General features: G+C 41.1%; 1 protein-coding gene across 1 annotated transcript in view; it reads left to right on the top strand.

The window, feature by feature from the left end:
• Window positions 1–4,370: 4,370 nt before the first annotated feature.
• The window catches only part of LOC124273858 (protocadherin Fat 4-like), a 29,058-nt gene continuing 20,188 nt past the window's right edge, over window positions 4,371–13,240 (top strand). The window contains exons 1-5 of the mRNA XM_046709178.1: window positions 4,371–4,434; window positions 8,232–9,227; window positions 10,301–10,366; window positions 10,610–11,868; window positions 12,310–12,417. Of these exons, the coding sequence (XP_046565134.1) occupies window positions 9,203–9,227; window positions 10,301–10,366; window positions 10,610–11,868; window positions 12,310–12,417 (1,458 nt within the window). The 5' untranslated portion in view covers window positions 4,371–4,434; window positions 8,232–9,202. The remainder of the gene's footprint in view (window positions 4,435–8,231; window positions 9,228–10,300; window positions 10,367–10,609; window positions 11,869–12,309; window positions 12,418–13,240) is intronic.

Here is a 13,240-nt window from a genome sequence, read left to right as displayed (position 1 = left end):
CAAAAACAAGCCCATGCTGTTCCTCTCTACTGCCTGTTGAGAATACCCCTCACGACTATTGGTCCATGCCGGGGTGGGGACGCATCTCTTTATTATGTATTATGACTGTATCAACCAATTGTGTATTCCACTGCAACAAAGAGTATATATTTGGAACCCTATAAAAAGGAAAACACGTTATAAAACATTCACAGACCAACTTCAAAGGTTATGTTGATTTCTACATACATTGTCGGACAGACACAAGTGAAAACTGATGTTTAAATATTGCTGATGTGAAACACGTTAACAACAACAATAATGGTTATGTTTGTGATACAGGTACAATAGTTGTTTCTGACCTTAAGTTTCCTGTGTTACGGCAGTTTTCAACTTTTAAATCCTGGTTTTGGTAAAATTGTACTATTTCGTCAAAATGTCAAGTGTGTAATGCCCGGCAACTAATTGCAAATTTTAACATTTCTTTTTAGCCAACACTTATTTCAGTACAGGGATGGGGTAGCCTAGCGATTAATGCGCTCGCTCGTCTCGCTAAAGCCTCGGGTTGATTCCCCACATGGGTACAATGTGTGAAGCCCATTTCTGGTGCCCCTCATATATAGCGGTGTAAACCCAACCCACTTCATTACTCACTATTTCATCACAAGGCAACGATTTTTCACTACATATTTGTCGAGACATTTCTTTTTAGTATCTTTCAAAAACTGTTGGACACAAAGGTATGTGGCGATGACGTTGATAATGACGATGGTTCCCCTTTAATTTTCAAAAGGTTTTATGGGAGACACATAAAGGACACTTCCTAATTCGACGCATATGTCCTGTCCAATTTCTTAATTTGTCTTGTACCATACGTTCCTGTAGTTCAAGTTGCCTAGCCTTTGCGTGTGTTTATGACGGGTGTCACCTGTGAGGCACCAGGTATCACCTGCGAGGCACCAAGTGTCAGCTGTGAGGCACCAGGTATCGCCTGTGGGGCACCAGTAGTCAGCTGTGGGGCACCAGGTATCACCTGTGAGGCACCAAGTGTCAGCTGTGAGGCACCAGGTATCACCTGTTAGGCACCAAGTGTCAGCTGTGAGGCATCAGGTATCACCTGTGGGGCACCAGGTATCACCTGTGAGGCACCAAGTGTCAGCTGTGAGGCACCAGGTATCACCTGTGGGACACCAGGTATCACCTGTGGGGCACCATGTGTCAGCTGTGAGGCACCAAGTGTCAGCTGTGAGGCACCAGGTATCACCTCCTGTGGGGCACCAGGTATCATCACTGTTAGCTAGTGATTCATGAACACTGGTTCATGATACAGTCGTATGGAATCCTGGAAGGGACATTGTCGCGTTGTCGCATTGTCGCCCTCTCAAATACAAGCATAATTAAACAAAACGCGACACGCGACATCGCGACAACGCGACATTTCGCCCATTTGTCGCATTGTCGCGATATCGCGTTTCGCGTTTTGAATAATATATTTTTTCATTCCTCCAAAGGGCGACACGCGACATAGCGACAATTTCAGTCGGGATTCACTAATCCCTTTTGCTTTTCGCAGATGTTTCTTGAAGATGTGGAAAAAAGTTGTTTTACATACATGTAAAGCAGGGTGAAATGAAGTCGACAAATATGCAACTTGTTTTAAAATTAGTGTCAGTCACTGCATTGTCTGGTCCAGACTAGATTGTTTACAGACTGCGTCGTACCACTCTAATAATGCTGAATGTGCCTTCACACAAACGCATGCTCATGATAAAGTCACAATTGCACAATCGACTCGCGTTAAGTAGAAATCTATTACGAAATTGGAAACAGTGTTGTCGTATGACTGTGGGTTATCCCATATTTACCGATATATGTATCCAGTTTTGTCAAGTTACAGACCTATACGACTTCGGCTAACCTCTTACCTCCTACTGAATGAGTGTTCAAAGACAACTTAAACAAACTCACTCGCATGAGAAGCATTACGTAAATTGCGGAAATTTCCAATAATGGTAATGGAACTCTCACTTTGTACTCTGAAGTACTTTTTATCACTTTGCTAGCGGCCTCAGAAGCCACCACTCACAGTAGCAGATTAAATCTTTGTTTTGACAACTAATAAGTTGTCCCACGCTGGCCCCCACGTTCACACCTTCTTAACGAGTTCACCCGGAGTGTCCTCTGAATTTGGTTAATACATAACAGACAGGGGGGCCACTCTGGGAACACATCGTCAGTATTACATCTGATGAATGTGTCCGTGGTGTTCATGAAACAACATTTTGTGAAGGTCCTTTCACCCACTACTCTAAAGAGTAGGTTCGATACTCTCAACCTCTGCCTCTAAACGGGATGTGGAAGGAGTGCAGGCCCACAACCAGTAGACTTCAGGTTCATACACCGGTACTACACACTCGTCCGAGAGGGCAAGTCCGACACTCTCAGTCCATGGTGCTAGTGTTTTCAATCTTACACCGGCGCTATACGCTCTCCCGCTACTCGATGTCCTAATTTGGTTTCTTACCTCTCCCTCCATAGTACTATACACTCTCCCACTTCCCCAAGAAAGCAGATCCGACACTCTCAGTCCACAGCTCAATGTCCTGATTTTGTTTTTAACTTCTCCCTGCTTTCTTATCCCTTGTATGTTAGCCGTTTAGTAACATCAATGATGACATATACATGTACCTGCATCTTTACGCCTTGTAGGTAAGCCCTTCACTGACATCGCTAATGACATATAACTGTATCCTTACCCCTTGTAGGTAAGCCCTTTACTGACATAATCTATGACATATAACTGCATCCTTACCCCTTGTAGGTAAGCCCTTCACTGACATAATCTATGACATATAACTGTATCCTTACCCCTTGTAGGTAAGCCCTTCACTGACATAATCTATGACATATAACTGTATCCTTACCCCTTCTAGGTAAGCCCTTTACTGACATCGCTAATGACATATAACTGTATCCTTGCCCCTTGTAGGTAAGCCCTTCACTGACATAATCTATGACATATAACTGTATCCTTGCCCCTTGTAGGTAAACCCTTCACTGACATAATCTATGACATATAACTGTATCCTTGCCCCTTGTAGGTAAACCCTTCACTGACATAATCTATGACATATAACTGTATCCTTACCCCTTCTAGGTAAGCCCTTCACTGACATAATCTATGACATATAACTGTATCCTTACCCCTTCTAGGTAAGCCCTTTACTGACATCGCTAATGACATATAACTGTATCCTTGCCCCTTGTAGGTAAACCCTTCACTGACATAATCTATGACATATAACTGTATCCTTGCCCCTTGTAGGTAAGCCCTTCACTGACATAATCTATGACATATAACTGTATCCTTATCCCTTGTAGGTAAGCCCTTCACTGACATCGCTAATGACATATAACTGCATCTTTACCCCTTGTAGGTAAGCCCTTCACTGACATAATCTATGGCATATAACTGCATCCTTATGCCTTGTAGGTAAGCCCTTCACTAGCATCATCTATGGCATATAACTGCATCCTTATACCTTGTAGGTAAGCCCTTCACTGACATCATCTATGACATATAACTGTATCCTTATACCTTGTAGGTAAGCCCTTCACTGACATCGCTAATGACATATAACTGTGTCCGTATACCGTGTAGGTAAGCCCTTCACTGGCGTCGCTTATGACATGACGCTGTGTAAGTCCTGAGTTTATTTCATTACCCAGGGGCTGTATTTCCTGTACCTGCATCACTTTCCCCAGTGTGTTGTACTATTCATGGTAAAATTCGTGAAATTAGTTACCGTCCGTCAACGAGATGTGCGTGAAGGATTTAACTAAACGAACAAAAGACTCCATGGAAGGTTAAAATATTTCTACGAGTATTATGACTGCAAACCAGTAGTTGATGAAAGTGTCTTTCCACAGTGAGTGAGTGAGTGAGTGTCAGGCGGCAGTAATTTTACGTCGCTTTTAGCTGTTTCCAAGCAATATAAAGGTGGGGGACTCTAGAAGAACATCACCGCCACAACTGTTATGTAAACACTGAGAATTTGTAGCGGGTAATGACTTAGTTCTTCTGCTCCTTTTAAACAATACATTTGTTGTCAAAATGTGTTATAAATCAAATGTGATATGTTATAAGGATAATTATTTTGATGCTATCTTTATGATAAATGTTTACCCTTCTCATATAACCACACTACTAATCAGTTTTCCTCCTTTCTTTGTCAACAGGGGACGTTAATTTCCAAACGCTTAACAGCCTAAGCACGTAACATTAAACTGCTTATCGCCTGTTTGCGCCGGCATACCGACCTCACACGGTCTGGCATGTAGTCAAATATATTACACCACGTGATCAGCTACGTCATATCTCTTCCTGGTTTCAACATTGCACCTCACTACCACATTCTCTGCAGAAGCAGTTGATTACATCAGCTCCCATCACAGGTAAGATACCTTCAATATAGCTGCTAAGTAAAACAAAGTGACGTTTCAAATTCCCATGAAACATATAGTAGGATATAGCTTTTATGCATCTTTGTTCTCAGTAATACTATATATATAGATATAGATAGATAGAGATAGATACATAGATAGATAGATATAGATACCCGGTAGATAGATAGAGATAGATAGAGATATAGATATATATATATATATATATATATATATATATATATATATATATATATATATATATAGGTATACTATTAGATATATACGTTAAATATGCAGATACCAAAATCTGATTAGGTAATACGAGATATTTCGTATTGATACCTATTGGTTGTATCGACCAGTATATTAGAGAATCTATATACGTACGCATCCTACATCTGACCGTAATATTTATTTACACTTGCGCTCCTTTCTTGGCTTCCTTTGAATCTGGCCTAAAGACCCAACTATTTCATTATCACTGACAATTGTTCATCTCTAAAGATGCTAAGAGCGTGGTTGCGGCGTGAATTTTAGCGTCATGTAAGTGTCCTTATACTGTGAGATGTCGTGTCGGATTCAGTATTACGTACGCACGTACGCATCAGTGGAACCCTCTGGTTTCATGCTGAAGCTAAGCGGGTCAATGTCTGTTCGACTTGTCCCCGCACCTAAACGTGATATTCAGTATATGTGTTGGGCGCTGCACGTCGGATCGACGTAAGTCAACAAAGTGAGACAGCGCAAACTCATATCTTATTCAATGTGGAATTACATATTATACCTTCAGCGACAACTCAGCCCGAATTGTCAGCTTGGTTTACTTTGATCGATTGATCTTTATGGAGACGGTGATTTATCGAGTGTTAGACCTGCCTTGTGTAGCGATAGGAGACGACCAACAGCATTATTTCGGAGTAGAACAGGTTTCTATCGGATCACAATCTGTACACCCTAATTCGTTTGGGGGTGGTAGTTATGTGTGAGTGTTGATGGTAGTAGTCCGTGTGTGTGTGTGTGTGTGTGTGTGGTTGGTATGGTGGGTGGGTTGCTATGTTAATTCCCCGTGCACACTTAGGCGTCCAGGATACCGGGTGTCAAGGACATCCTAACCTTGAACCTTGATGTGGCAATTATGTTCATGTCTATCAGCAGAAGTAGATGATCAATATTTATCAAGGCGTTTTCAGTTGTTGGGCATGATATGTATTTCAATTGCATACGGACGTATCATATATCATGTCGCGTTTACAAATGTAAATAAAAGGTGAATGTGAATATAACGACAAAACCCTCTCCACATCCCTAAGAAATTTCTGCTAAAGGAAGAGTCGATTTACAGTTCGACTACATCACAATCACAATCAACTAGTGTCGATACCAGATGTTTGCAAAACGATGAGCTTATCCTGCCCCACCGGTGGCGCCTGTCATAAACTATGAATGCAAAGGCTAGGCAACTGTTCAACTGAAGATATCGACTGATTTCACCACATATACCCACCTGTGTGTTATACTAGTTGCCCTTTTCATGCGCGCATAAATGTATTAAGTATATGGCGTTCCCGCTATTAAGGAACCAAGTAAATATGACAAAATACATTTGCCTTGTGTTTTTCATGATACTTAAAGGCAACAACGTGATATACACTTTCACATACAAGAAACGCATAGGTGATATTGATATGTGGAATTTCAAACAATAAGACTTTAAATTATTGTTATAATTTCGCCTTTATAATGCTGGTTTGTGTACATGGGACGCATGGCATGGTATGGCATACCGCAAAAAACGCACGTTTACGTTCGAAAGTGTCAATGGTCACAGGCATTGCAAGAGGAATGGGCCAGAACTTCACAAGGCGGAATTCGAAAACGTATTTAGTCCATGCCGAGACGGTGCAGAGCAGTTTTGGGCCTCATGGTGATACCATGAGATATTGAAGACAACGTTACGCCCAAATGGGAACGGACGCCTTTTCGTATTGAATGTTTTTATAAGCTATGCATGTTCTTTAATACTGTGATATTTGGCTGCAACTGATCCAGCGTTGCATGTGTTATCTCACTTTAAAGTAACCAGATTACATTCGTGAAAATACACCTGTAGGTTTCTTTTTTTGGGATAGAAATGTGCATTGCAAAATATGTTATATCGCAATTTCATTTTGCCGTACATCTTGACGACTTTTGCACACATTCTAGATAGGCAATATTACTTGTGCAATGTTTACATATAATGCATCAACATACAGACATATCTCCATTACGAGGTATGAAATTATTGCTTAACGATTAGGAAAACAATATGTATCGCATTGTTGCTGTACTGGAAAATTTGAGTTGAACTTTGTGTCAGATACTTATAAACATACTTTCATTAATTTCAGCCTAAAAAACCCTGAAAAAACCCATGAATTCTGAGCAAAAGCAGAAATTCTCGGCCATTTTATTTTAACTTTGAGTTTTCGAACAAGGTTCCTTTTTCATGTTTTCATCCTTAGCATATGTTCATGACAACTGTATCTTGAATTATGTAAATCCTTTGTCAGAGGTCACAGTGCGGAGAGTTTCGGGACTTTTGGGTTTCCATAATTAAATTAAAGGCATAACATGGTAAATGACAAAGGTCAAGTTCGTCAGATGTCAGTTCATCGTGTGACCACTAATATCATCACACATTGCTGCCACGTACTTCTTACCTTCGGGCTCAATAGTGCATGTAAATGTGCCTCTCTCATCTTGACATGCCATAGAGCCAAACAGCTCCCAATCGGACAACAGTGCACGTAAATGTGCCTCTCTCATCTTGACATGTCATTGAGGCAAACAGCTCCCAATCGGACAACGATGCACGTAAATGTGCCTCTCTCATCTTGACATGTCATTGAGGCAAACAGCTGCCAATCGGACAACAGTGCACGTAAATGTGTCTCTCTCATCTTGACATGTCACTGAGGCAAACAGCTGCCAACCGGACAACAGTGCACGTAAATGTGCCTCTCTCATCTTGACATGTCACTGAGGCAAACAGCTGCCAATCGGACAACAGTGCACGTAAATGTGTCTCTCTCATCTTGACATGTCACTGAGGCAAACAGCTGCCAACCGGACAACAGTGCACGTAAATGTACCTCTCTCATCTTGACATGTCACTGAGGCAAACAGCTGCCAATCGGACAACAGTGCACATAAATGTGTCTCTCTCATCTTGACATGTCACTGAGGCAAACAGCTCCCAATCGGACAACAATGCACGTAAATGTGCCTCTCTCATCTTGACATGTCACTGAACCAACCAGTTTCAACTGTAGCGTATTAACATGTGTTCCTTATCAGGAGACTCTCCTGGTTCATCTGCTAATGAACCAAACAGTTTTCAGTCGATGAATAGTCTCTAAATATATATAAATTTGATTGTAACAAAAAATCATCTAAACTGAAAAAGAGCCCCGGGGAGACCACAGATCCTGTGGGGAAAACTGGACTTACTTCATTTAGGGCTTTAGCATTGTAGGGAGGGCTGGGCTGTATGGAAAATAGTATGGTTCACAGGGACGGTTACAGCTTTTTGAGAAAGGGGGTGAGGGGGTGCACAGTTTATTTTCACCCGTTTTCACGAGAGTTTCAATGGTCATTTAATAAATGTTCAGGACAAAAGGAGTGGTGGGGGTAGGGTGGATCCGCATAGGGTTCGGGAACTGTGAGATAGACTATGACACACCGAAGAATAACAAATCTAAATGTTGTATTTCCAGGTTACGTTTTGTAAAGTATTGAATCTCAAACAATCATGTTCTTTGCAGATCCTGTTCCTGCTTTCCAAGATGTGGCGATCCAATCACAACAAGTTCATTTATGTCGGTATTGTTTCGTTAGCTCTATATATCTAATATTTACAAAACTAGGGACAGACATATTGTCTACCCTCTTTCTCACTTTTAGACACATTCAAACTGCAAACAAAACACACGATCACCAATCGCACAGTAATCTATGAGATAATAAAACAAATCGATAAATCCATGAAATACATGAACATGTCATCCGGGTGTATATAACGAATTGTTTCCGCGGGTCGACCCGCAAAGCGCCGAGGCCTGACGAAAGAGGAGGGAGCATCGGTTCGCGATATGGCGTCGTCGGGCAAAGGGTATCGCTTCCGTGACCCAAGTGGTATAAATCACAGAGCACCCATCTCCTCAAGAGTGATTCAAACTTTGCCCCCGTGAGGGTCTAACCTATATGCAACATGCACACATAGTCTCTACCAGTTTGTCAAACTGAAGGTAAGTGTCCTAGATCCGAGTCCAGGCATTCAGCAGTTGAATAAAGGTAAGCAAGAATGATTGGCAAAGTGCGAAGTGTGAATGCACGAATGAAAGAACAACTCCGCGATGCCTAAACAACAAGAGACATGCTGTTTGTTAAACTACGTTTACAAGTACTACATTTAGCGGTGTAGCAAATAGCATGTGTCTTCCGGGTGTATAAAGTATACAGCAAGGTCTTCATTCCAGCAACGACGACTCCAGCACCAACACCTGCAACAACAACTCCAGCCACAACACCTTCAACAACGAATCCTGCATCAGCAGGTCCAGCAAGCGCACCTCCCTCAACCACGACACATGCCCCGACAGCTCCTTCCGGTCCTCTCCCGGAAGTGAACCTGGGACAAAACTGCAGCTATGCCCTCTGCGCTCCTGTCAACAGCGCATGCGTTACGAAGGTGGACAGCGTCAGAACCTGCGAGTGCGTGAATAAACATCTACAAATGAATTCAGCATTCTGCAAAAGGGGTACACATTATAATTTATAATTATTCATGTTACCTTTATTACATGAGCGTTTCGTTATTAATATTTTTGTTATTACTGGAGCACTGTACATGAACTACTTACAGTTACTTACGCAACAACAGAATTTTTGTTCTTTACTCCAAATGGGTCTTATTCGTTGTATTCCAGACCTTCCAAAAAACACATTTATTACCGACGACCTAATGATACACTCGCCGATCAAACTAAAATAATTGTCCTTCACATACGAGCAACCTTTTGCTCAGGGGCGTAGGAACGGTTTTCGGCGGGGGGGGGGGCTAATTTATGGAAAGTATTGAAAATCAAAATGAAATTGTAGTTATGGTCAGGAGACATGGTTTCGTCTTGAAAAAGATGGGGCCCAAGCGCTCCCCCCGTTCCTACGCCCCTGTGGCTGAATAAATGTAGATATATCTCGACCTTCACTTGCCGTGTAACGGTTTGGATAGTTCACCAATGTGCTACAATTGCCATTTTTATAATGAATCGGAGGTCACCTTCATATCGCCGTAACAATATCCCCTACCAGTGGGTGGGTGTCATGGAGTTTAACGCCGATTTGAACAACACTTCGGTTATTTCACGCTGTGTGTCTTCAATGTGAGAGTATCCAATTTGGAGTAAATCCCTACTACTCTTGTCTGTTGAATGCGTGTCATGTACATAGGTTTGTTTTGGCTGCTTGTTGTTTAACGCCGCACTCAGCAATTTTCAAGCTATATGACAACGGCCAACTCTTAGATCAATGGCCAATCCGCTTCCCATTTAATGACCGGGGAATAATGCCAATGCCACTTCAATCTCTTTTATTGCACTACTGCAAGTGCATATTCAACTTCGAGCTGTGTTGTTTCATCCACATAGGCTGGTGATCATATCTGTATACAATATACATATGTTATCAAATACAGCTGTCGATCTGGAAAACATAATGTCGAAACACACGTTTTGAGAAAAAAAAGCATTCTGATCGTTTAATGCCATGGGTAAATACGAATTCAATATGACCGTAACCACTATCAAACATCATGAACTACTTTTATATTCTTCAGCTCCTGATGAAGTCACCAAGGCAGCCTCATTCACCTTCAATGTATCCACAGAATTTACTGGCGATGGTACCTACCTTTCAAAATAAAGCCGAAACTGGTTAAAATCGCTTAAAACATGGTCAGATTTTAAGGCACCATATTTATTGTTCTTTTACAAACCTACAGCATTTTGTATCAGGTCTTTGTTAATTATATAGATTCAATTAAACACTAAAAAAATGTAATTTCAACATTTATTCAGAAAAACTAATGCTTAAGATTTTCTACCGATGTTGAAATGAAGTTACAGACATGTTTTTTTCTTTCTAGTGGCAGCTATATCCTTTGATGGCCTCTTGGAATTCCCGCGTAATTTTTTTACCTTGAAAGTTGATATAATCCCAAGAGACGAAAATCTACTACTGACCACATCATCTGATAAAGTAACGCTTACACTCACGGCTCCCTTGCAAAAGTCAACAACATCAGCTCTGACCATGACTGCTTCCACTGCGAGGCATACCGTCACAGATACTGACACTGTCACCATAATGGTAAGCAAAACACTAATACAACGAGCACGGAACATTACGATGTTCGTAGTCCAGGGCACAAGAAGAAACACTTTGATCGCGGATGTCAGAGCGCAGGGATTCGAGTTTGAAAACGGAGCATATACTTTCTCTATTGAATCTTCAGATGAAGCCAAACTGTTTTTTAGTGTGGATGAACACAGTGGCAGGGTGGTATGCCGACAAGACATCATTATACAGTCAGAACAGACAGTTGCACGGGAGTACATATTGAAGGTTGTCGCTACATCTGGATCTGCACCCGTGGATCTTATCCGGGCAAATATCTTGGTGCTCAAACATCAGTTTGAGACATCTGTCAACGAGAACGAAAAGGGCGTTATCATGCGGTATGAGCTCCAAAGTGATAGTTTTAGAATAACTTCACATGATTTGCCATCTGACATCAACAACGCCCAGGGTGTTTTTCAGCTGACGTCCTCTAGAGACTATGAAGGGGACTTTACAAGAAGTACCTTTTCTCTTCATGTCCAGACGAGCGAAACAATACCTAGGCAAACATATATTTCAGTTACTTTGAACATCAATGATTTGAACGATGAAGCGCCGCGGTTTCATATACCTTCCTATGAATTCACAATTCTTGCTGGATCCTACGCTGGTACTATTATCGGCAGCGTGAGCAGCAACGACCCCGACAGTGTTGGCCGGACGCATTACACCACAGAAGGAATGTACAAAGACTGGTTTCATGTTGATCCATCAGGTACAATTAAATCGAAGGTGGAGCTAAGAAAGGAACAGTTTGGGGAAAGGTTTAGTATAAGCATTACGGCCAACGATGGACAACAAACATCTCGCTCTAAAGCCGTTGTCAATGTCAACCTTATCACTATTTACCAAGAAGCTGAAAATCTGCATTTGAACTTCACTGTTCAAATTCCTGAAGAGGAACCAGCTGGACGTTGGGTAACTGATGTCAACACTACTGACTACAGCAACTATCGTTTCAACAGTAAGCATGCTGAGCAGCTGTTCAACCTCAATTCAACAACGGTGAGTCATTTACATTCAGACGCTATAATGTCAGTGTTGCATCGCTACTTGATTTTCATTGGACATTACTAATGAAATCATTCTACGTTCCAGTGTTAAGAAGGACATGTAAACATCACCTGTTTAGGCAAACCTTTAAAACCCATACCTTTACCATTTCTCCGTTTGTAGTCACACAAACCATTCATTATAGAGTCTTTTTAAGTTTGACGCAGCACTTACAGATGTCTGTCACTGTCTGATCAGTCATCTTGTATAATGTATATCAAAACAGTTAATACGTATGCTTATTACACATTTCTCCTTTACACTAAGGGGGCACGAAAAGCGCAATCATCTAAGGTGCGTTGGAGCAACTTGACCTTAAATTTGAATAAATCGTAAGGTTCGCCTAAGGATGACTGAATCTATTCCAGTTGTTAATTAATCCTTCTTTTACAGGGACAAATAACAACAAAACGACCGCTTGACAGGGAGAGCCTTGACGCTTCGTATGCCTTCTTTGATATGCAGGCTAGCAAGGACAACGAAGATCAATGTACTCTTGTGGTAAGGACAAACCTTTGCTTTATAGCTTGTTGAAATAGTTAATGATGGCCCTAATTACCCACATGCCATTATTTATATCATGTGGACTGAATATGCATGCTGCATTATTAAGGACAGCGTACATAAGTTCAGGTCGAGGTATTTTTGTAAACACTTTAAAAATACGCCAGTGAGTTAATTGTAAACTTAGAAAAGCTTCCAGAAGATACATTTATATGTGCATATATAGAGATTATTACACGAGCAAGTAGGTTATACGACTTACACGAACCGAGTGTGGAATTTTGTATTTCGGGACATATGCACAGGGCACACTTTGCATTGAAATTAGAACCTCACTGAGATATTTGAACATAAACTTGTTCATTTTAAGATTTTCTGTTCATTCATATTCTTACCAAGCGCACCAACAATACACTACGATCATCGGACTGTTCTATAAACAGAGCTACAGACACATTCCATGACCATAGCAAATGTCTGCTTAAACAGGATTCAGATTTTATCATGAACGTGTGTTTATGAAACAGCTGGTGATGTTACCAGAGCGTATACTACAACACAGTAGACACCCGCAACAAACACATGCAAGGCAGGTCGATTATTCACCATTAAAACGGGAACATATGCTACTCGTCAAATTATAGAACTGCATCTGAAATATTGTGTCACTGATTCGGAAATGTCTACCACACCTTACTGCGGCTTCCAATATTATAATGTTACCAATAACGTTTGTCCTTTACAAGATATACTGTTGAAATGTTATGTCTTTCATATTACCACAAGTCGTTATAAGCATGTATTTTTAAGTAGGCATCTA

Source organism: Haliotis rubra, unplaced genomic scaffold, assembly GCF_003918875.1.
Source record: "Haliotis rubra isolate DU_JTF1 unplaced genomic scaffold, ASM391887v1 Scf185, whole genome shotgun sequence".
Lineage (NCBI taxonomy): Eukaryota > Metazoa > Mollusca > Gastropoda > Lepetellida > Haliotidae > Haliotis > Haliotis rubra.
Note: the sequence above shows the minus strand (reverse complement) of the source record. Positions and strands in the feature narration are given on the sequence as shown.